Raw genomic sequence first — 24,878 nt, forward strand, 5'->3', positions numbered from 1 at the left:
CTGCATTTATCACCCTTGAAAGAAAACCTAAATGCTTCTGGTGAGTAGTACACAGCCACTGAAGCTAGTCTCACCCCAAGAGATATAATTGACAGGGATATATAATACCCATCATAGTCTGCACTAGTCTCCAAGTCATTCAGGAACTTATAGAGACTGCAATAAGCTGGAAAACGGGAGAAGTGTCAAATCCATGATTGTCCCAGCCATTTTTGCTCTAGCAACCAAATTGATGATCTCATCAGACTTGTAATATTTTCATCGGATAATGCAAGATAGCCAGCCAGCTGAGAACTGGCTAGGTTTTCTTCACTTTGTAGTGGTTCCAGGTTGAGCCATTGCCCAGGCATACAGATCAAACGACCATGACTAGGTTTATGGCCAGATTCCTCTGCCTCTTACTCACTGCACCTCCCAATATGCTCTCATCCACTCAGCATGTTATGTAATCAGTGTTTGCAAATCACTTTCTGCTAATTAAACAGCTTTTGCCTCCTACATGTCACCACTTACCATACTCCACTGCTCATGCTGAAGCCCACAACGCAATCAACATCTCCTAACACCACCATGAAACTCCTCATACTACTCACTACAACACGACAAAGACACTGAGCACATACTGGCCCTCATGCTGACCACTGCACACTCTGTCCGTTAAGCTTCAAACATAGCAGACTCAGCAACTTACAAAGGCTAAACGCTGCCTTACCTCCTTAGATCTCCCACACCTCCAGCCACATTCTGAACAATCTGTATCCCTCCCCGGACTATAGCATATGTCAAATACGCTAAGCGAATAGGTGGAGGCATTGCGGGTCAACATGGTCCTGCACACTCCTGCAGAACTTCCAAACCTCTTCACCTACAACCTATGTTTCGTAGCCCAGTCTATCACCTTTCATCTACTTTATGGCTTGGACACATTATGCTATCCAAAATCGCAAACATCATCACCATAGCTTAAACCATGCACTACTTTTACAACATCAGTTTCTGTAACTTTGATGTCCCAGCTGATGAAACATGTATGACCATGAAGGTAACATCTTCAGCTTACTAGAAGTCACCAAGGTCAAACAGTTATCCATCACACCAAAGGCAGCATCCTGAATTTGTGTGCACTGTGCACAGCAAACACCAGCCTCACCTGCTACGCGCCATAGCTTTTCAGCTGGACTGACCACATAACAAATACCCCCCAGACCTGCCATAAATGATAAATGGAAATGTCCAAGCAAAAGTTTGTGATTCAAGAAGTTCTCTGTCAAACCACTCAATAACCCTGGCTAATGATTTTAACCCGGACTGCAACATCAGTTGCTGTCTAATTTCAACTTCACCTTCCGGACTGCAGCTGACATCAAGGCCCAATAAAAACATTAATCTAAAACTAGCCTTCCCCACTGTGATACAGACAAGGACAGAATCGTGATTTTATCATAGTAAAACTGGGGTGGCAGCTCTCAATGAAAGGAAGATCTTCCAGGTATTTAGAACCTCTGTGCATTTCACACGGAGGTCAACACCTAACCGTAGGTTGCCTGCAGTATCACCACCATTATACTGAAGAACTCAATAGAAGTCCAGAACTCTTCAGAGCAAACAAGCTGTGTGTGAATCACACTTGTCTCATTCATGTTCATTCTGTCAAGAAATGCACAACCATAGACTACGTTTTCAGAAAAAAAGCTGAAAAAATATAACAGCACATTGACATGATGGACGTCCTGTTTGTATTGCCTTACAAAAGGCTGACTTGACCCAATTCAAACCCCCACCCTCGACCGATGACCCCTTAAGAATGCTTGTCTTATTGAAAATAACATGATGTGAAGTCCGCTCTAAGATACCATAAACACTGAAGACTAGCTCCTCAGTGTCAAGATGTTCCACACACTTATATCTGAGAAGGGATTTATAAAGCACAACATTTGTGATCCTCTATCAATATCTCTTGAGACTATAAGAATTTCTCTACATTCACACAATATAATTGCCAAATCACCAAGTCTGTAGGTGTCTGGGAAAGGTTGAGAGGTTGGGCTCCATCTAAAAGAGGAGTGAAATTCACATATTGAATTGTAAAGTTATTGTGCCACCTCAAGATTAAGTTTTGGCAGTGAAAAAGTAGTTTAGTGTTGGAAGGAAGATTGATAGAAGAAGCCTGATAGAGGAATCTGACTACCACTTTAATAAAAGCAATCTGATTAAAAAGTCCAGAGCATGAAACATACAGCTTTAAAAATCCTTTTTTGGAACAGTAGCCAATTCAGTTAATTCATTTTAGGATGCAGCCTACCAAGTGTCTGGTTTGCTAAAGACATATTGGGGGCACTCGGATAGCTGACCTGGCAATGCATTCTACCCATTTCTTGCCATCGGCTTTGTGGTTTGTACTTCACATTTTCCTGCTTTCCATTTGCTGGCTTTATTTCTTTTAGGTTGTCCAGCGTGAGATGTACCCTCCCTAACCCAAACCTTATTTACAGTATCCTTTTGAGTGCTCCCTTTCTATAAACAGGTCTGTAAATCTTGTTCTTGCCTTGTCACGTTTGCCATGCATTCAAAGACCGAGGTCAAATGTCAGAAGTTGTCTTCTGAGGGTGCTTGTTTACTTTTCTTTCTCTGAGTTCAACGTGAGAGGATTTATGTAACTTGCTAGATAATGGAGATAAAAAAGAGGTTTGTTTTCTAGCACACAACATTTAAATGAACTGTGCAAGTATTTCAGAATATATCAGAATTAGGGACAGAAATAAAGCAAATTTTTGTTGTTTCTTAAGTGTGTTGGAAACAAAAACTTGAATGTGATCAAAATAAATCATTACACTACGTGATGAAATTTCCACACATTTTCGCCTGTGCACTGTATAGTTTTATTAGTAAAACTGTATGTATGTGGAAGTGCAATGGTCATTTCAATTGAAAATCTGTTGTCTCTAATGACCGTGTGCTACCACATCATGAATACTCCACTCTATGCCACTGCACTCTTCTTTGCACCACACCACACCACTGCACTGCACTCTGCAACACTCCATGCTACTGCTCTCTTCCCCACTTGACAGAACGCCTCTGAGCTCTATACCACCCTGTACTCTACACCACTTGTCTAGGCCACACCAATCTACTCTGCACAACTCCACTCTACTCCACTCTGCAACGCTGCACTCTACATCACTGCACTCTACATCACTGCACTCTAAATCACTGCACTCTACTCCAGTACACTCCACGCCAATGCACTTTAATCTGTAACACTCAACTCTATGCCCCTGTACGTCACTGTAATCTACTCTACACCACTACACTCTGCCATTGCACTCTACACCACTTTACTCCACACCATTGCACTCTATGCCACGCTATGCAACTGCACTTTACCCTTCATCACTACACTCTAAGCCACTTCACTGTGCTCTGAAACGATATATGTACCTCACACCACTCTACTCTGTGCTACTTCATTCTATGCCACTCTCTATGCCTTGTTAAGCCCCACTCTGTTTAATGTCTCTGTGCAGCCCCTGACAGACATTATAACAGAGCTTGGTTTCTCCATAGTATTATATGCTGATGATAATGAAATCATCAAGTCTGTAACACCCAGTACAGGAACACTTTCCCCTAAATGTAATGCCTGCCTAAGAGACATTACTCACTGGTTGACCAGCAGCAACCTAAAACTCAATGGAGATATAAAAGAGGTTCTAGAATTTGGGAGCGCCCCTACTCTTTGGTCTGAACTCCAGTGGCCCACCTACCTTGTTGAGCACTCCCCCCTAAAACTGAAATTAAATGTTTGAGTTTTTGGATAGACAGTCATCTCACTATGGTGGTCCAAGTAAGAAAACTTGTCACCTCTTGCTTTTGGCTTATACAGACCATACAGAAAATTTTGAGCGTGCTCCCCCTGCCACTTGAAGAACCGTGCACTTGGGTTTTATCCTGTCCCACCTTGTTTACGGTAACTCGGTCTACTTGGGAAGTCCACAGTACGTGGTCAAGCGATTACAGGTGGTCCAGAACTCCACAGCACATGATTTGTTGAAAATTCCTACGTATCATTCAGTCTCCTTCTCCTTTGCCACCCTGCATTGGCTGCCGGTTTGGCAAAGAATCTAATTTAAAACCGTCTGTCTGGCCCATAAAATGATGTACAATTATAGTTCCCGTTTAATTCAGAGTTTGTTAACCGCTTACATTCCCAAAAGGTCACTCTTTTACACTGACCAGAAGCTTTTTATGGTACCTCGATTCAAGAAGGTGAGAAGTGTAGGCGCTCCTTTTCCTTTTTGGCAGCTAAACTCTGGAACTCTATGCCTCTACCATTAAGACTGACAAAGAAAGCAAATTCAGGAAGCTTGTCAAAACCCACCTTTTTGTGCTAGTTATTGAAAGGGCATGATTTCAGCGGTTTGAAGCCCATCGGATAGCCATGTGCTTTACTAATGCATACTCTCAACACTGCACTCTACACAACTACACCGTGTCACTGCTCTCTACGCTAGTGCACTCTACGTCACTGTACTCTACAGCACTGCACTTTGACACTCTAGAAAATGCACCGTCCGCCACTGAACAGTATGCCTCTACTCTGCACTCCTCCTCTCTACAGCACTATACTCCACTCTATTCTACTCTACTTATGGATATTGTTTGATATAAATTGTGTTTATAGAGCACTCAATTGCCCAACGGTGTCCAGGCACTCCTGTCGGCTAGTTGTAACAAGGTGTAAAAATAATTGGGCGACATAGATGAAAAAAGTCAGGTTTTAAGTTGTCTCCTCAAACTCATAAAATTGGACTGGGCTTCTTTGAGATGCAGAGGCATTTTGTTCCAAAGTTTGCAAGTAGTGGAAATAAAGCTTCTACAACCAAAAGCTACTTTATTTATTTTATGTGTTTCCACTGTTTTTGAGGTGGCTGATCGAAGGGCACTGCTAGGTGTGTACCATTTACATTTCTCCTTAAAGTCCTCGGGGCCTATGTTGTGAAGGGATTTGTGAGCTTTCATAGCGCCTTCAAAGCTACTTGCTTCCTAATGGGAAGCCAGTGTAGTTCCGACAGTGTCTGTGAGACAGATTTGCTCTTTGGAATTTTCATTAAGATATGAGCTTCTGTGTTTAGTAAAGGTTGCAGGAAGCACCAGGTCATGATTACCAATTTCTGCAGATAGAACAGAATAAAATGGAGAATCGTTCTGAGAGATCCTGATTAATAGAAAAAACAGGAAGAAGTGACCTCTATTTATCTGGTCCTAGAAAGTGAGTTAAACCTCAAAGGTTACTCCCAGGTTCCTGGCTTTGTGGACCATTGCAGGGAGGGGCTGCCAGGACGTGCTCCGAAAGGAAGTTTTTCCCTAAAAGGAGGACCTCGGTTTTCTCTGAATTTAATTTAAGGCAGTTTTCTCGCATCCATCTAACTATTTCGGTCATGCAGTTATTGAAGTGTTTACCGGTGTCGTCAACATCAGTTGTAATTGACACTACACTTTCTTTGTCGTCTGTATACGAAATTGTAGGAAAACTAAAGGAGCGAATTAACCTGGCCAGTGGGACAACGTAAACATTAAAGAGGGTGGGACTAAAAGATGACCTTTGTAGAACACCACAAGGCAGTAAAAAATAGGGTTTTGATGTATAATCTACAAGGGAGACATACTGTTCTCTATCTCAGAGAAAGGAGCACAGCAGCTCAAGTGCTGACCCTCCAATACCCTTGGCATCTAAACGATCTACTAGCACAGTGTGACTCATGGTGTCTAATGCTGCAGATAGATCCAAAGGGATCACACCACTCTACGCCACTACACTCTGTGCCACTCAAATCTGCTCTGCAATGTGTGCCACTCAACTCTACTTTGCATTCTATGCCACTCTGTGCTGCACCACTCTACTCTGCGCCACTGCATTCTGCCACATTGAATTCAATGCCACTGCACTCAAAGCCACTATACTCTGCAACACTCTACAACAATGCACTTTACAGCAGTCCACTCTAACCTATGCCATTCCAGTGCATATCACTCTACACAACTCCACACTATGAAGCTCCAATACACAACCCTCTCTACCACTCCACTCTACAACACTCCACTCTTCGCCATTCCACTCTACAGCACTCCACGCCACTCTCCTCTGTCACTAACTTTTAGCCATCCTGAACAGCAACCACGCTGGTGTACAACATGGCTAAAACACAGTGGCAAGTGACCTCCCCTTACTGTTGCTTGCCATCTTCAGATTCTTTTTTTTTCCACTGTTGGGACTGGAAGCATCGCCAAAGGCTCTCTGAACTGTGAATTAAAGAAGTTGGAAAAGTCCCAAAAAAGGAAGATAACCGCTGATAAGAAGCACTTGGGGAGGAACGTCATTTGGGTATGTGGAAATTGTGTGGAGGAAGTCCGGGCAGGGGGCTCCCTGTTCTGGTTGGTGTGGACCAGAGTGTCATTATAGGTTTTCCCAAAAGGATAAGCCTGAGGAGTGCAACCGCTCGACCACAACCCCATCGACTGCGAGGCCTCAACAGACTTTAAGCCTAAAACCTTAAGAGCAAGAGACAAACAAAGACAAGCTCATTACTCCATGCAGAGGTAAAAGACATCTCCATCTCTAAAGGACTTAAGACTATCTATCCACGAGGAAGAAAATGGTGCCAAGGGAGCCAAAGGAGAAGGATTGGACATTGATTTAACATTGATGTCGAAAAGGAACACAAAAGACCAAAGGTAACCCGCGAAAAAACACAGTGGGGCGGGAGTTGAAAACGCCTGACTCGAAGTCACATAGGCACCTTCAGCATCGAAAAAATTGTCGACTGAGGGCAAGGCAAAAGTGAAATAACCCCTCCCAGGCAAGGGATTCCGCAGGCGGTTGAAGTCCTGAAAAGATGTCAGGAAACGATCAGAGTTGAGGAGAAAACAAAAGAGATTGAAGCCGAGAAGTTTCGATGTCCAGAGAAGAAAAGAAGGGAGAAACACCAAAAAAGGCATTGAGAGAACTAGTGACATTGCTATATAAGTCAGCTTATTACTAAAGCAGCTGAAAAATATGGGGTTTAATTAGAGTAAGAGAAGGCCCAATCCTGCTTCTTATATGATACATTAATGCCATCGCAAACTAAAAACCTGTTTCTGCCAATGCTTCCCAGCCTTTTAGATCAAAGCAAAGAGGCATTCAAAGAACTTGCTATTTCAAAGCTGAATGCTCAGAGCTGAAAAGAATTACAGACACTCCTCAAAAGACCCTCTATACACTTCTGGTCCACCCCAGATAAGAAAAGCAAGAAAATGGGTCTGGTGGGAAGGTAATTCGAGAGAGAGGCGGCAAATCATGAAGAATTGCAAACTCCAGTTTTTTTTTCTACACTTGTACGCCTATCAACAGTAGAACGGAATGGTGGATCTCATGAGACATGTAACAGAGCAGTACCGAAAAAGGGCTGCAGCATTGGCATAGGAAGGTAAAAACATTGCCAATATTTATCTCAAATCACTGTGGATGTGGCAGACACGACTAGCCATCAGATGATGGATGGAGCAACTTTACGACAACATGTTTGGCTAAAGATGTTGGAGTTTAAGCCTGAAGTACAGGCAAATATCATCAATTCTCCATTTGATGGAGAACAGCTCTTCGTAACTGCTGTGGACAAGACCTTACAGCAACTAAAAGAGGACAATGAAACTGCAATCTATGGGAGCTCTACAATGTAGAGAGAAACCTAAAAAGAGGTGTAATGGCTGTCAGAACACCAATAGGAAGAGGGAGCTTTTCTAGTACATCCTCGCAACAGTAATGTCAAAGGACAAGTCAGTCACAAACAGCACCTCAAACCTGGCAAATTCATTCACAGGGGCGGCAGTCCTGTCTAGGGCATGCCAGGGGAAGAGCACACCCGCAAAGAGGAGGAACAATCTCCCCAGTAAGTGATTCTACCAGGCACCAAAGCCACTCGCATTTAACATCTGCGGGAGGAAGAATAAAAAACTTTCTTCAGGAGTGGAGGAAGATAACTTCAGACAGTTGGATCATAAGCATCATAAAATATGGATATTGCATAAAACTAAAAAAAAACACCACACGCAAGGGGAGTAAAAAAAAAATTTCTATCAAAAGAAGAGATCACAGAAGTAGACGAGTCGCTAGAGAGAAAAGCAGTAGAAATAGAGCCCAACAGAGAGAAATCTGGGGAACTACACAACATATTTCCTAATACCAAAACCAGATTGATCCTTGCGCCCAATTCTAGGTTTAAGGTTCATAACCAGTTCATAAAGACACAAAATTTCAAAATGACCACTCTACAGGAAGTCCTGCCACAAATACAAAAAGGTAACTATATGGCAACTATAGACCTCAAAGATGCTTACCTGCACATCCCTATGAATTGCGAACACAACAAATATTTAAGATTTGTGGTCAACAAAAAAATTACCATTTCAAAGTGCTAGCTTTCAGAATAAAGTCAGCTCCAAAAGTATTTAAAAAATGCTTAGCGACTAATTTAAGAAGACAAGAAATTTACGTATACCCTTACTTAAACAATTTGTTAATAACATCAAGTTCTTTAAATAATGCAAAAAAGATATTCAAACTTCATGTCAATACTGTTCAGTCTCGGATTTTCAATAAATAGAGAATAATCATCAACAGAGCCAGAGCAGGAATAAATCTTTCTAGGGACAAGATTAAACACAATAGAGCTGAAAGCTTACCCCTGTTGGGGAAAAAAAAAATAAAAGGATAAAATCATAACTTCAAAAAAATCTCCTTTGCCAGAAGAGTCAGTCTCTGACAATAGGAACTGTTGGTGAAAACTCGAGGAAGATGGCCTCATGCATCCCCCTCATCCCATATTCAAGGCTTTGTATGAGACCGATTCAAGAATGGCTACAAAACCACTCGTCACATGTGACAGGGAGTTGGGAATATCTAGTGGTTGTCACACAAAAAATATAGGAATCAAATCATTAACATTTATAAAGCGCGCTACTCACCCGTGCGGGTCTCAAGGCGCTAGGGGAAAAAGGGGGGGTTACTGCTGCTCGAATAGCCAGGTCTTCAGTAGTCTCCGGAAAGTGGAGTGGTCCTGAGGCTGGTGGGGAGGGAGTTCCAGGTCTTGGCCGTCAGGAAGGAAAAAGATCTCCCACCCGCCGTGGAGCGGCGGATGCGAGGGACGGCAGCGGGTGCGAGACCAGAGGAACGGAGGAGGCGGGTGGGGACGTAGAAGCTGAGGCGTCGGTTGAGGTATTCCGGTCCCTTGTTGTGGAGGGCTTTGTGTGCGTGGGTGAGAAGTCGAAAGGTGATCCTTTTGCTGACTGGGAGCCAATGCAGGTGTCTCAGGTGAGCGGAGATGTGGCTGTTGCGGGGTACGTCGAGGATGAGGCGTGCCGATGCGTTTTGAATGCGTTGCAGGCGATTTTGGAGTTTGGCTGTGGTACCGGTGTAGAGGGTGTTGACGTAGTCCAGGCGGCTCGTGACGAGGGCGTGGGTCACGGTTTTTCTATTGTCGGCGGGGATCCAGCGGAAGATCTTGCGGAGCATACGGAGGGTGAGGAAGCAGGCGGAGGACACGGCGTTGACTTGCTTGGTCATGGTGAGAAGAGGGTTCAAGATGAAGCCGAGGTTACGGGCGTGGTCTGTGGGGGTCGGTGCGGTGCCGAGGGCCGTGGGCCACCAGGAGTCGTCCCAGGCGGACGGGGTGTTGCCGAGGATGAGGACTTCCGTTTTTTCAGAGTTCAGCTTTAGGCGGCTGAGCCTCATCCAATCTGCGACGTCCTTCATACCCTCTTGTAGGTTGGTCTTGGCGCTGGCAGGGTCCTTGGTGAGGGAGAGTATAAGTTGGGTGTCGTCGGCGTAGGAGGTGATGATGATGTCGTGCTTGCGAACGATGTTGGCGAGGGGGCTCATGTAGACATTGAAGAGTGTCGGGCTGAGCGATGAGCCTTGTGGGACGCCGCAGATGATCTCGGTGGGTTCTGAGCGAAACGGAGGGAGGTAAACTCTTTGGGAACGGTTTGAGAGGAAGGAGGCGATCCAGTCCAGGGCCTGGCCTTGGATCCCGGTGGAGCTGAGGCGGGTGATTAGGGTGCGGTGACAGATGGTGTCGAAGGCAGCCGAGAGGTCGAGGAGAATGAGGGCGACTGTTTCACCGTTGTCCATCAGGGTTCTGATGTCGTCAGTGACTGAGATGAGGGCGGTTTCCGTGCTGTGGTTGGTTCGGAATCCGGTTTGTGAAGGGTCGAGCAGGTTGTTGTTTTCCAGGAAGGTGGTCAGCTGTTTGTTGACGGTCTTCTCTATAACCTTGGCTGGGAAAGGCAGAAGAGAGATGGGGCGGAAGTTTTTCAGGTCGCTCGGGTCAGCCGTAGGTTTCTTTAGTAGGGCGTTGACTTCGGCGTGTTTCCAGCATTCGGGGAAGGTAGCAGAAGAAAAAGAAGAGTTGATGACGGTCTGGAGGTGCGGGGCGATGATGTCGTCGGCTTTGTTAAAGATGAAGTGAGGACAGGGGTCCGAAGGGGCGCCAGAGTGAATAGAGTTCATGATGGATTTGGTTTCTTCAGTGTTGATGTGGGTCCAGTTGTTGAGGGTAATGGCCGGGGATGCGGGTTCGGTGGTGTTATGTTGGGTCTGTTGTCCGAAGCTGTCGTGGAGGTCGCTGATCTTGCGATGGAAGAAAGTGGCGAGGGATTCGCACAGATCCTGTGAGGGCATGACGGCGTTGGCGTTGGGGTTGGAGAACTCCTTGACGATGCTGAAGAGTTCTCTGCTGTTGTGGCTGTTTTTGTCCAGTCTGTCGGTGAAAAAGTTCTTTTTAGCAGCGCGGATCAGGCGGTGGTGTTTGCGGGTAGCGTTCTTGAGGGCGGTCATGTTGTCCGTGGTGTGGTCCTTGCGCCAGGCCTTCTCGAGGGCGCAACAAGTTTTCTTTGATTCTTTGAGGGTGTCAGAGAACCAGAGAACCAGAGAGGTCTTTTGGTGTTGGTCTGTCGATGCGTGCGTTTGATGGGAGCAAGGTTGTCTGCGCAGTTGGAGATCCAGTTTGTGAGGTTGAGGGCTGCGTCGTTGGGGTCGGTGGTGAGGGTGGGTTGGTTGGCGGCGAGTGTTGAGAAGAGTTGCTCTTCGGGGATCTTGTTCCACTGTCGACGCGGGATGGATTGAGTGCGGAGGTGGCGGGTCTCGCGTCGGAATGTGAAATGAACACAGCTGTGGTCGGTCCAGTGTAGAGCGGAGGTGTGGCTGAAGAAGACGTGTTTGCTGGCGGAGAAGATAGGGTCAAGCGTGTGTCCGGCGATGTGGGTGGCGGTGTTCACCAGTTGTTTGAGGCCGAGGTTGGCGAGGTTGTCGAGCAGGGTGGTGGTGTTGGGGTCGTTGTTTTGTTCCAGATGAAAGTTGAGGTCGCCTAGGAGGATGTAGTCTGGTGAGGCGAGGGCGTGCGGGGAGATTAAGTCGGTGATGGCGTCGCTGAAAGGGGCGCGCGGTCCGGGAGGACGGTAGACGAGGGATCCTCTGAGGGTGGTCCTCGGGTCGGTGCGAATCTGAAAATGGAGGTGTTCAGCGGCGAGAGGGGTGTCTTTGGTGGAGGTGGTGACGCTGATGGAGTCTTTGAAGACGATGGCGATACCTCCTCCTACTTGGTTGGTGCCGTCTTTTCTGGAGATCTTGTAGCCTTCGGGGATGACGCTGGCGATGTCTGGAGCAGAGGAGGCGTTCATCCAGGTCTCCGTGATGAAGGCGACGTCCGGGGCTGTGGAGTCCAGGAGGTCCCAGAGTTCAACGGCGTGCTTGTGGACGGAACGAGCGTTGACCAGGATGCACTTGAGGTGGTTGATGGCGCGTGGGCTTGTGGTCGTGGTAGTTGCGTGGTGGAAGATGCGTTTGCAGGAGTTGCAGGCGAAGGGTCCATGGGTGCGTTTGGGGTGAGCTTGGAAGCAGGTGTTGGAGCGTCCTGGATTGAGGGCGTGGAGGGTGGTGGGGTCGTAGCAGGTTAGCAGGGCTTGGGAGAGCTGGGGACCAGGGGTCGTGGCGCTGGGCGCGGGCCAGGCGCGGACGGGCGCAGACGGGCTTGCCTCTGGCAAGTGTGATGGAACAGAACACAATTAACAGTGGGAAGACCTTCTACATAACCAACTTCTACAGTGACCATCACAACTAATGCCTCTCATATGGGTTGGGGAGCTCATACATGATCACTGAATGTGAGGGGTATATGGACAGAATTTGAAGTAGCTCAACACATCACTGTCCTGGAATTAAAAACAGTGTTCCTAGCCTTAAAAACCTTTCAGAACGAGCTTTGGGGAAGGTCGTTATTAATTCACAAAGACAATACAAATCAATTTGGTATCAATAAACAAGGGGGAACACAAACACTTGTCCTATCAGAACTAGCACAATCAATTTGGAAATGGGCAATTCAGAGACAAATTTACCTTTCAGCAATCCATCTTCCTGGTGAAGACAATGTCCAAGCAGACAAACTAAACAGATACTCATCAACTACCCCTGATTGGAAACTCAATCAGTACTCGATCAGATATTCAAATGTCGGGTCAAACCAAAAAAGATATTTTGGCAACAAGTAGAAAACACAAAATGCCAAAACGTCTCATCCAGACATCCACATCATCAATCAATCAATAGGGTATGTCCTGTCGATAAGCTGTTCAGGGATATTTGCGTAACCTTTCCACCAATACCTTTGAATCACTTCGTAATCAACAAATGGAAGCAGAACAAAATGACTCTAATTCTTATTGCACCACAGTGAGCGAGGCAGACTTGGTACTCCGATCTAATACAAATAGCCAAACGAAGCAGTCAGAAATGACCAAAACGGCACAACTTAATGTCAATAAACAAGTGCCAAGTTCTTCATCCAGAACCAGAGTCCTGGCTCCTGAAGACTTACAAGTTGCCCATCTGCGTCTGCCAGATAAAACATTGGCGGTGCTCCGAGGGCCCAGAAGGCCAACAACTAGAAAATGTTATACAGCAAAATGGGGAAAATACATTAATTTGTGTAAAAGATGGGATCTTCTTAACCAGAACACAAAGAAGTCTACAATACTAGGTTATCTCTCTCATCTTTTAGATTGCTAGCTATCATATGCTTCCTTAAAGGTACATCTAGCAGCCATTGCGGCCTATACGAAGGGCCACTTCGGGAAAAATCTCTATACCTCTTTTGTAGTTAAGATTTTTAGAAGGAGCAAAATGAATAGCACCACCCAGAAGGGTATCTGTTCCAGCATGGAGTTTAACTATAATTATAACACAACTAACGGGGAAACCATTTGAACCTCTTTGCAAAGCATCTTTAAAATTACTAACAATAAAACAGCTTTTCTGGTAGCATTGACATCCTTGTATTAAGTACGTGAGTTACAAGCTCGTACAATTCAAGAACCTTATTTGCAAATTCACAAGGACAGAGTAGTCATGAGAACAGAACCACAATTTCTACCTAAAATAATCTCTGATGATCACATTAATCAGTCAGTTTTTTCCAAGAACCAAAAAGCAACCCTGAGAGTGTGTTACACAAGCTGGATGCTAGTAGGACAGTCATGTACTAAATAGAAATAACAAAAACAATCCGGAAAACAATTCTTAATATCTGGAGCAAATTTAACACCCAAAAAAGGAGCAACAGTAGCCTTTCTTGCAAAAATTTGGAAAGAAAGGAAATTTGTATGGCAACGACATAGTCATCTGTTCATACTTTCACAAACATTTTTACATAGACATTCAAATGAACAAAGAAGCTGAAGCTGGAGAAACTGCTGAAACATTTATTCACTAATTTAAGCTCATCTTTGTCCCAACCTCTTCAACAGTGAAGTACCGCTACAAAATAAAATAAATACACAGAGTGCGAATTCAGCAATGATTCATGCTGTAAAACAAAATAGTTTCTTACCTGTAGGTGTAGTTTTGCAGCTTGAAGAATTTTCTGGATTCACAAGAAAATCTGAAGACTGTTTCTAACAGGAAGGCGTCAGGGGAGGTCACAAGAGGAGAATCCAGACACCAAACTATGGAGGTCTTAGACTCACACAAAAAAAAAAGTAGAAAAGACTACTACTACCACTTTGGAGAATTCCAGTCCCAGCCTCTATATGGCAGAATAATGCAGAGCTTGTGAATGCAGACGATTCTTCAAGCTGCAAAACTACAGCTACAGGTAAGAAACTCTTTTTTGTATGTTAACATTGCCATCAGCAACCAAAGGCACGGTTTGCACAATTAGCTTACAATCTTGCTCCTCAGTGACTTCAACACACAGCTCTTCTACTGCACCAAATCCATAAGAGTTCATACCTCCCTCAACTCAAAGCACACATTTCAATAAAGCCAAGCTATGCTTAGCAACAAATTGTTAACTGTGTTTCTCAAAGGGAAGGCTTTTCTCCCAAAGCAGAACAGAAGTCCAAGCCATGGTCCCACTTCAATTTGATGAAAGCAATGTCATCCTCGCTGATGTTCTAGAGTTACAGCTGGCTTTCTTACATACCAAAATGCAAAGTTGAAAATGTTAAAACTTTCTATAAATGTGACGGGATTTGAAATTGGAGGCTAAAAACAAAGTTAGTATCCTCAGATTGATTTGTGGGACCAACGTAAGAATGTCAAACAGGATATAAAATAGACAGTGGGTGACCTCTATTTATTCTGATTTGATTTGATAACTTTATTTAAGCAAATAATGCCATAAAAGTATACAGAAACATATTATAGTATATACATTAAAAAGATACAATAAAAAACTTTCACAAAGTCATTAAATTCGTTCAAGTACGAAACAATTCCCCAATTAGTAACCAACATTATAGTATGAAGGAAGGCAATGTAGTAGACTCAATATAAAGTTTGTCCTTTATAAAATACAATTATAGCTATCACCGGGCAACCTAAAAAGACATGAGCAATGGTTTCATCAGCATTGTTACAGGGTGGGCACAATGCTGTATCATTAGGTGCCCAACTGCAAGTAAAGGATCTCAAAGAGAGCATGCTGACCCTAAATTGGAAAATATAATTTCCTATCCATCGGGACCGATATAATGAATCAATAGGGTTCAAGAACACTAATGCATTTAAAAACTAAAAACTCCCCTGTCAGTGTTGCACTCACAGCTGTGAGAGCACTAATCGGAGTTGACCGGATGCAGTACTGCTTTTCCAGCTGCTCTTTTGATGGAATAGGGTGGCAAGACGGAGTGTCCCATAGTTCTTTCAAGCCCAGCGAGACCAGCAACTTTTTAATGTGTGACAACCAGCCAATTTAAACCTGTATGACCTTGCATGACTTCCTGCAGGGCGGTGGTATAGTGAGTATGTTGCGGAGTGGACTGCATCCTCCTCCAGAATAACAAAGGACGCAATCTTGCCTTGTTAGCCTTAGCCCTCCTACCCATGTCGAACAGCAAAGGATATAACTGGGTAATAAGCAGCAGGTGGGCCAGGCTACTTACAAATTTGTTCTCTGTTTTTTTTTAACCAGAATAGTTAGTAAACCCCCAGAGTTCGAATCATATAAGGCAGATCCCCCAGCTTTAGCTTCAAATATCCGAAGAGCAGGGGCAATCAGTTTGTTGAAAGGCACATAATGCTCTTTACAGAAGCACCAGTGATCAGCCTATGCTTTAAAGTAATTTTGTCCACATGGTGTTTGCAAGACATATTCAACGATAGAATAATCCCCAGATAATTGACTTAATCTACCCTCTCTAATGATGTGCCCCCCAAAGCTAGTTTCCGTTGTAAGATTTATGTTGGTTAAGCAACATAAACTTGGTCTTATCTGCCTTAATTTTTAAACTCTGGGGAGTGCAAAACTCCTCAAAACGGATTAGCAGTAGTTGAAGGCCTCTGTGGGTTTTGGAGATTAATAGGGTGTTGGCTGCAAAAAGCAAAATTGTGGGTTCTGTTGTAACAAGAGCGGGGGCATCTGTGGAATGTTTGGAGAGGATGTGGACAATATCATTAAGGTATTAAAAAAACAATGTAGGAGTCAAGACACATCCCTGTCAGACTTCTTTATTAATGGAGATCCTGTTGGTGAGCTGGCCCTAGCTACCCTAACAAATTCTTGTGTAGTAACCCTCATGCAGCCAGACCACTAGTTCGAGAAAATCTAGGGGCATACCCATATCACAAAGGATCTGCCATACTTGTGACGAGGGGCTAAATCAAATGGTGATATAAGATCGCTAAAAGCAACATACAAGGTGTCCCTGCCGATAACTGTCTACCAAAGTTGGAGCAAGAATAGAAAAAAAAACTTGATCGATAGTGCTAGTTTTCTTGCGAAAACCAGCTTGAACTGGGGACACTATGTCATTGTCAGTGAGCCAGTGTTGAATTTTATTCAGTAATAGGCGGCTAAAGATTTTTTAAACACAGTCTATCAAGCTGATTGGTCAATAAATGGTAGGAAGACGTACGTCTCCTTTTTTGAAGATGGGTGTAACTTTGGCACACTTACATGATTCCGGAATAGGAGCACCCTTTGCAATGGTATTAGCCTGAACACATAAATACTTGATCCAATTAGCTGTATCGTATTTAAATATGTCTGCTGGGATACCATCCATTCCTGCAGCTCTGTTGCTACTGATGGCGTCCAATGCAACAGTAATATCTCCTAAATCAAGACAGGGCTGGTGGGCCTGGTGCTTCTGTATCAAAAGGCTGTCTATCCATTCTGCCCCCCCCCCCCCATGTTACTAGGGACCAGAATTTTGTGGAAGCTTGGTTAAGACAAGCCCGTTTTAGATCCATCCACCTTGAGTCATCACATTCCCTTTTTGCTTTCACCTGGGTCGGCCTATAAGCCTTTCTTAAGAGGGAAATACAAGTCTGGTCCTTCTTTTTAATCATCTCAGCTAGAGAACGTCATACTGTCTGCATTCTTTATTGAACCAGATATTGGTTCTGTAAGCACACAGTTCTTTGAGGCTATGGGGTGATAAAATAAGAAAAAAATGCAAAACTGATACACTGGTGTAATCGTAAGGCAAATCAAATCTAAAAGAGTCCCTGTCGAACAGCCCACATGTGTGATCATGGGTAACAACGCATTGGCTGAATTAGTACCCCTGGATAATAGCCAGTCAACGTGCTTAAAAGGGACCGTTGACACACAGAATTAAAGGAATTACACGGTTGGCTGGAGGATTGAACATTGGCCCACTGATGTCTGAGGAGAATGTTTGTATTACAAAGAGATGATGTTCTGATATCAAATGCAACCAAACTATCACCCAGACTTCCTTCTTTAAAAAGTAATTCAGTGCTATTTGAAATGCATGTTTTTTGACAACTATCTTCTGGCACTAAGAATGTCTTCATGAATGACTAAACGATAGCCCCTCACCTAAAGAAGCCAATGAATAGCTTTGTTTTTTAGTGTATCCTCCCCTTCTTGAGGCATGTAAAATGGGGGTTTTGGAACGTTAACCATAAAAATAGATGCTGTGCTTTGGGAAGACCTATTGTGAGGAATGGTTGTGGGCTGTTGATTAACGCTCATCAAAGATCCATCGGGGCGCCTGTTAGCGTACAATCCACCATGTTTGCTTAGCTGCCTAAAATAAGGTGGGGGCCCTAAGAATGTCATGGGTCTCTATTCATTGCAGAAATGTAACCTTCCAGGTTCCCCACTGGAGGCAGTAGCCTGGCTTCAGATGGACCTGTAAGTTTCCTGGGCTAGGCATGGGTACTCTGATGAGGGGCTGGAGGTCCAGGACTGCTGTAGAGTGTTGAGTGTTAGACTGAGGGAGAATCCTCTCCGTACCTAATTGATTAGGCATGCTAGTGAGGTGTGTAATCAATGATTTAAGATCCCCCCTCACTTCGTTCCTTAGGGGCTTGCAGTTGTGATGTAAGATGAGCCATACCGTCCTGAGGAGAGGAAGGTGAGCATATGGCTTTTTTTAGGCATACACGACCATGTTTTGTTCCCCACCCAACTCCTCCAGAGACGAAAATTGGTTGCTTCAAGGCATGAAACAAATATAAGGAAATTGACTTAATGACTCCCCCATGCTAGCCAGTTTTTGAGTGACTGGAACAGGGTCACACTTACTAGCCAGCTCTTGGGCGTCCAAAACAAGTGGAGCTTTTGAGGTGCATTTCCTACTTGACTGCCCTTTAAAAAGTTAGGGATGGTAGAAGCTTCTTTCTTGTTTTTTGAAATAACACCAGAAGCTCCTTTGGATGTAGAGTCTGTACCTGTAATGGACTCGACCTCCTCTGTTAAGACGTCGATTTCTTAGAGAATCCAATTATCTGGCTTGAAGGGGCCAATCGGGCGTTTATCGGTGCACTGAACTACTTCGAAGACCCATTGTAAAGGAACGAGTCAAGGCAGGTAATACCACAAAACAGCTGCCTATCCAAAATGTACACAGTTCTAATAAATACCAAATATACAATTGCCAGAGTTCAATAAAATTTGCCTGTAAGAATTGCTATATAGGACATATGTGCTTAAATTTAAAAATTTGTTACGCAAGCTCGGTCCAAGGAGATATGAGGGGCTTAGTACCTAGGTGTTAGAACGTCCAGCAAAACACTACCTTCAGAGTCCAGTAGTAAGTGAACCAATGAGATAGCCCAGCCCAGCCCAGCCTTATCTGGGCTCTGATTGGCGCACCCGAGCCTGCTCTTGGCCCGGTCTTGGCTTGGGCACATCCTTTGGGCAGGACGAAGCGCTTTTGTAGCGCAACAGCCCTCTCCTCCTGGGTGGTGAGCCAGATGGTCAAAGGCCTGCTGGGGTACGTAGTCCCAGCCCAGCATGTCCGCACAACAAGGCAGCAACAGCAGCGTCCCATACCGCGGGTGAGAAGGGCTTTTGTAGAGCGGCAGCCCCCTTCTCCTGGGCGGTGAGTCAGATAGTCCAAGGCCTGCTGCAGAACATAGTCCAACCCCAGCAGGTCAGCACACCAAGGCAAGGACAACAGCTCAGTTTATTTTAGAAAGATTCCGACCTTTCCATTAATATCTAGATTTTTTAAAAATATTTGTGAACTAAATAAAATATACAGTCATTTGTGTATTTGTTTAATCGATGCTGATTTCCGTATTTTTATGTAGTGTTTTGCGGTTCAAATTATTGAAATTGCTTAGAATTGGCACCCCGCCTTCCAGTAATGACGCAGTGGAGGACCCCAGATTCCATTAATAAAGTAATAATTAAGTAGAGGTCCACAGAAGTCAAAAGGTTAAGAACCGCTGTTCTACGATCTTTCTTTGTCATTTAATTCATAAATTGTTTAAAAATAGCTTCGGCTGATATAGTGTTGCAGTTGCAGAAGTCAGCCATTACAACTGTGTGACTTATAAATTAATTTCATCAGATAGGTACTCTGAACTCACCATTTCGTAATCCAAAAGGTGTTTACTGAATGCCATTTCAAAAGCAGATGTGTTTCCTGGTCTTCTTTCCATGCTGTCAAATCGCGGTTCAGGAGGTGTTACGTAATATTATCAGACACAATGTGAACAGTCACATATTTTTGCGAAGCAATACAAAGTTTGGACAAGAGGTCTTGAAGTCACTTTGCTTATATCAGTAGCCGTATAATACATATTTCTTCATCTTTGCTGTGGAATCGTCCTAAAGGTCGGCAGTGATGATTGTTTTACTCCACGTTCATATGCTCTCTTGAATCACTAAAACCATTTTACCAACTTCTTCACATACGAGCCACTTGAAACAAAACTGACAAGGTTGTGCTCCTGGGTAAAGAAATGAGGGTGGAGGGACGTGTTGGTGTGCATATTTTGTTTCGTTTTTTATTTGAGCAGTATCTGCACTGTTACTAGGTAGCAGGATATCTATCACCATAAAGGTAACTGATTTTTCTTAAGCCCTTTGTTCATGTCCAGTACGCACGATTTTTATCACTAACCTTTTGGTCCGTTCTTCCTATTTCTGCACCACTTTTCTCTTGCTGTTGAAACCACCAATAGAACCAAGTCATGTGATCCTTTACTTATCAGTGTTTGTACAAAATTTGTAATTATGATGTCAATTATTTTGTATGCAAGCCTTCTTCTGTTTACCTTTGAACTGCTCAAGCACTCAGACGTATTTTCCATGCACAGTGTCTTTAGGCTGTTTTTTTTTTTTTTTTTTTGCCTAGCTTGGGGTGGTTGCCATATGTTGTTTAAAAAGTCATAAAGCTATCAAAAGTGTTATTTAACATAACTGTGTTCTGTCCTTTCTATGTGACAGTGACTAACAGTTGATGTGTTTATCAGTATATCTCTAATGGTATTACATTGTTAAATGCTTTATTTTAGGCACATCATCTTCGATGTCTGAATGACTTTGTAGAAGCTCAAATGACGTACTACGCACAATGTTACCAGTACATGCTTGACCTCCAAAAACAACTTGGAAGGTAAATGAATAGCATGTGCTACCTTTATTTGATTCCATTAGTTCACAATTTGACTCAGTCACAACTAGAGGTATGTTCAGGGTATTTGTTATGTGTATAACTTACGGGGGAGAGCGAGAGCGAGAGAGAGGGAACATAAATTACCTGTAAAATAGTTGTCTCAATACTGTTAATGGAACCTTCCTGTGAAACAATGTTATAATCAGTAGCAGACACATATTTGTGCTCCATATATAACTTGTTTTCATTTATGTTTCATTTCATACTTAAAAAATAACTACTTAAACCAAAACTGACATCTTACTTAAGCATTTATAGAGCACTCAGAATTAAAAAAATGGTATCCTCATGCCCTTTGGGCTGAGGCAGTGAAGTAGCCAAAGACCCCAGACCAGAACCCTATAAAAGGCAACATTTTAGACGAAGAGCTCCAAACTAAGGTGATCCCACAAATAGACTGCGTGATCATCAATAATGAGGCAGACAGACTCAAGAAACTCCAGGGAAAGGGATGTAGGCTCACTGACAGATATTCATTGGGAGGCTGTGCTAATGCACTCCAACGAGGTGGCCTGTAACACCAAAATGAGCGTTGTGCAACTTAAGGCCCTTAAAGGAATATAGTAAAGTAGGAGTTGGCTTTTTAAGATGGGCTTGGCCCCGAGCCTCACATATCCTAGGTGCAAGGTAGCTGTAGGCACTTTTCTACACACACTCTGGGAGCGTCATCCCAAAGCGGCCTACTGAGCAACGATCATGAGAGATTTGGAAATAGTGCTGAATGCTACTATCCCAGTGACACCATAGAACATCTGATTAGGGATCCCTTGTGAGGTGGACCTTATCAGGGCCAACCTACTGTTCAGCCTGAGTTTCATAGTGGCAAAAAGGCAGTGGATTTTGGGTGTGAACATAAATGGAAGCAGAAAAAGTGGTTTACACCCGCTGAGGTTGGGCAGAGAAGTCTGAGAAGATCTGGGGAAAATGGAGGGGTCATTGTGGCTTGAATTGGGAATGGCAGGAAACGCAGTAACCCAAACCAGAGACATTGCACTTCAATGTAGATATGATGAGCGGGTTATGATAGCTATGATGGAGATGTCAGTTTTCCCGCAGAACATGGTGGGAGAGGTGAGAGGGCTCAGGGACTGTTCTGGATGGGCTGTGTTGGGATTGGGAGCACTTGATCATTGGTGTAAGATGTAATTGCTACAGACTGGCAGCAGAATGGCAGAAATCATTTGTTCTCTCTGTTAAACAACCATTTGCAATGCAACTGGTCTCGCATTACGTCGAGTTAGTTAATAGCGTTGTAATCTGCTACTCGGACATTTCTTGCCACATTAAATGAAAAGAAAAAAACAAGCGCGATCGCACTGTGTACAACTGCGAAATAAAGAGAGAAAGTAGTCCAGAAACCATACTACTCCAGACCCAACACTAGATGGCTGGAGTATGCAGAGCATCCTTATCTACAGCCGCACATGCCATCAAACTCATACTTTCCTCTCACTTGTCATAAAGAATGGCTGCAATATTTGGACTGTGGGTCAGCCAGCAACCAGGTAGTATCACCTACCCTAGGTAGTTCCGAAACCTAGAGACACAGGGAAATTCAGGGTGGTGTGGCTTGCATGGACCACAACACATTTTCTTACCCAGAATGCTCTGCAAACGTCAAAGTATGGGTAAAAAAAAAAAAGTTTCCCTTATTTATGTGCCAGAAAATGCGGGTACTACCACTTGATGGCCAAAGTATTACGATCACAAACTTTTTTTCAAAACGCTACCAACCATATGTTTGAAGACCTAACAACGTGGTCCAAGTTTTGACTGATTCTTGCTGAGGGCAAAAGGTTTATCGACCTAATTGGGGTACCACTTTTATCGGGAGAAGTGTTAGAATGCTGGGTGGTAGAATTTTTGTGGCTGCCTTGCAGATTCCAGAAATATGCGCCACAGAGATGTGAGGAAAATCCATGATTTCAAAGAAAAACAACTTTTACCACTCAGGACCCAACACTAGATGGCAGGAGTATGCAGAGCATTTGAATCTACGGCAGTACATGTCACAAACTGCTTACTGGGTAGGTAACATTTTCCTTTCTTTTGCCTGAGTTTTGATTTATTGACGGGGGGGATGGGGGGGGGGGTAATCCTCACAATCAGTGTTCTCCTGGGGACAAAAATACAGTTTGAAGCCTGGGGGTGGGTCCTGTGCCAAATGTGCCACCCCATTCCCTTTCTCATGTTGTTCCCCTGGTGCTCTATCGGCTTTCAGAAACCTGGGTGGGCAGATTGGGCTGTTCACAACCACTCTGCCTGTCCCATGGGGGGAAACGAACTTAAGTCCACCAGCGCATCATGGAACAAAAAGTGAGAACACAGAGTGCAAGGCAAGCTTTTCCTGGCACTGCGCCGCAGCCCCATCCCGGGCACCAGAAAGTCTTTGTATCAGGTGGGGAAGGCATTAACTCCCCTTCTGCTGATCCATATGTTAACATCACATGCAAAAGGATATAAAAGTCCTCTTTCTTGCAACTTGGGCTGTAGGACCGATGGAGCAGAAAGACTGCTGGGGATTTAGGGTTGGTGAGGTATGGCCGATGGAAGGACAGTTCCCAACACATTAAAAAAAAAAACACTTCTGGCATCCTATGGCCTCTCTGCCCACACTAGGATGAAAGTAGGAGGTAGATTTAGAGTAAATGCCTCAATCCACCCACAGGAGAGGCAGCAGAGAGACTTTTAGGGCTTTAGGGGTGGGGAGAGCAGTCCGATGGCAGGATGGTCTGCTACCATCCCATTTCTGTCTAATAAATACAAAAAGCCCAGGTCTCTAGTCTGCTTTTTAAAAAACTACCTCAGGCACTTAGGGAAGCTATTCCTGTGCAGCTTGAGATTTCCTGCGAAATAGAAAATTCTGAAAATCCTGGTGCGAGCTAATGAATTCTGAAGAACAAGATTTTTTAACCTACCAAAATCATTCACATTCCCTAGAGAAGAATTACTACTCCAAATAGACAACTCAGTCTCAACTGAGATACAACCTCTGTGTGTCACTTCCATTCCTAATTTTGGCCCACACTGGGCTTTTCCTTGCTGTGTTCTATAAAACATTTCAGACACCAAGCCAGTTGTTTTTATTTACCTAAATACTATTAACATTTGGTCATTCACCAAATTTATCTGTTCCTCCGATGTGGGTACCTATATACAAGACAGTAAGTGTCCATCAGTGTCTTCAAGAGAAGAACCTACTCCCGTTCCTCCTCTTCCTTTTTAACATTTCAGTAATATAAGATTTAGGAGTGCAATCTGGTATGTCAGATGGGAATGTGTATGTTAGGGTTAACCAAACTAAAACTGATTTAAGCCTCCATAAGTCCACACATGCCATTTGAAGATCCCCAAGTGAATCTCCAAAATTCACAAGATATTCTACAGTGGGTAAAGAGTGGACTTGATACTGCCCCTGAATCGGAAGGAAGTGAAACTATGCATCCTACCATATTACATACTTTGGTACTACCTAAGGCAATATAGTCTTGGTACTCCATGGATTTTTTTTTTTTTATGTTCAGTGGCCCTCTGTCTTCCGAGGCTGTGTGGGCCTAAATTTGACATGTTCCTTCTTATAATAGGCCCCAATCTGATCCTTTCATTTCCAGATTTCTGATCCCAATAGATGCCCAAAGATTAACCATTTGTTGCCATTTTGACCAAATAATCTTCAGATATCATAGCTGCCGTAGATAAGGGGAGATGTTGGCTGTTCCATCTTACTGTGTTCTTCATGTGTCCTTAGAGTGTAAAGCCTTGATAATCCCATGTCAAATTTACATTCAGAAAGTAACTTTGTTCCTATTGTAGTATGGTTCAACCTACCTGAGAAATCTTTATTAGGCTGTCTAAATGAAAAGAGCCTGTTTTCAGCAACTTCACACAAATAGAGGGTTACCTCAGACAACCCACTTGAGGGCACCACGTCCCTTTAGCAAAGCATGCTGACTCCCGCTCTTAAACCCATTTTGAGAAAGTCAGTAACAGTAGCACTGCCATGCTCCCTGTTTCGAGGAATTCCACTCGTGTCATGAATTTGGAACTATTGTGTTCCTTATGCGAGTCATAACTGTACTCACCCCTTAATAGCTCTGACTTTCTAGAATCCTCTATTTATATGTCCTGATTATCCATCTTGTACTCAATGTCTCATTACATTGTATACCCCATACTGAGATTGTTTTTGTGCACAGTTGCAGTGCTTAGCATTAATCTTTTTCCTAATGATGCCCATCAATTGATATACTGACCGAATGCCATCTGCGCTTTCTAGCATTTCACTATTGGCTACTGTAATTACCAAGGCCTTCAGCACACAGTACATCAGACAAAACTCCTGAAATAGTTGTGGAAGGGAATATGTCTTCTCTGCTGCACTTCGAAGCAGCCCTCCCAGC

The 24,878-nt window shown here is 43.8% G+C and overlaps 1 protein-coding gene across 1 annotated transcript in view; it reads left to right on the forward strand.

The window, feature by feature from the left end:
* SH3GLB1 (SH3 domain containing GRB2 like, endophilin B1) overlaps positions 1-24,878 on the forward strand; it is a 184,843-nt gene that overhangs the window by 118,424 nt on the left and 41,541 nt on the right. The window contains exon 7 of the mRNA XM_069232301.1: positions 20,318-20,418. Within this exon, the coding sequence (XP_069088402.1) occupies positions 20,318-20,418 (101 nt within the window). The remainder of the gene's footprint in view (positions 1-20,317; positions 20,419-24,878) is intronic.

This window comes from Pleurodeles waltl, chromosome 4_2 (assembly GCF_031143425.1).
Source record: "Pleurodeles waltl isolate 20211129_DDA chromosome 4_2, aPleWal1.hap1.20221129, whole genome shotgun sequence".
Taxonomy (NCBI): Eukaryota; Metazoa; Chordata; class Amphibia; order Caudata; family Salamandridae; genus Pleurodeles; species Pleurodeles waltl.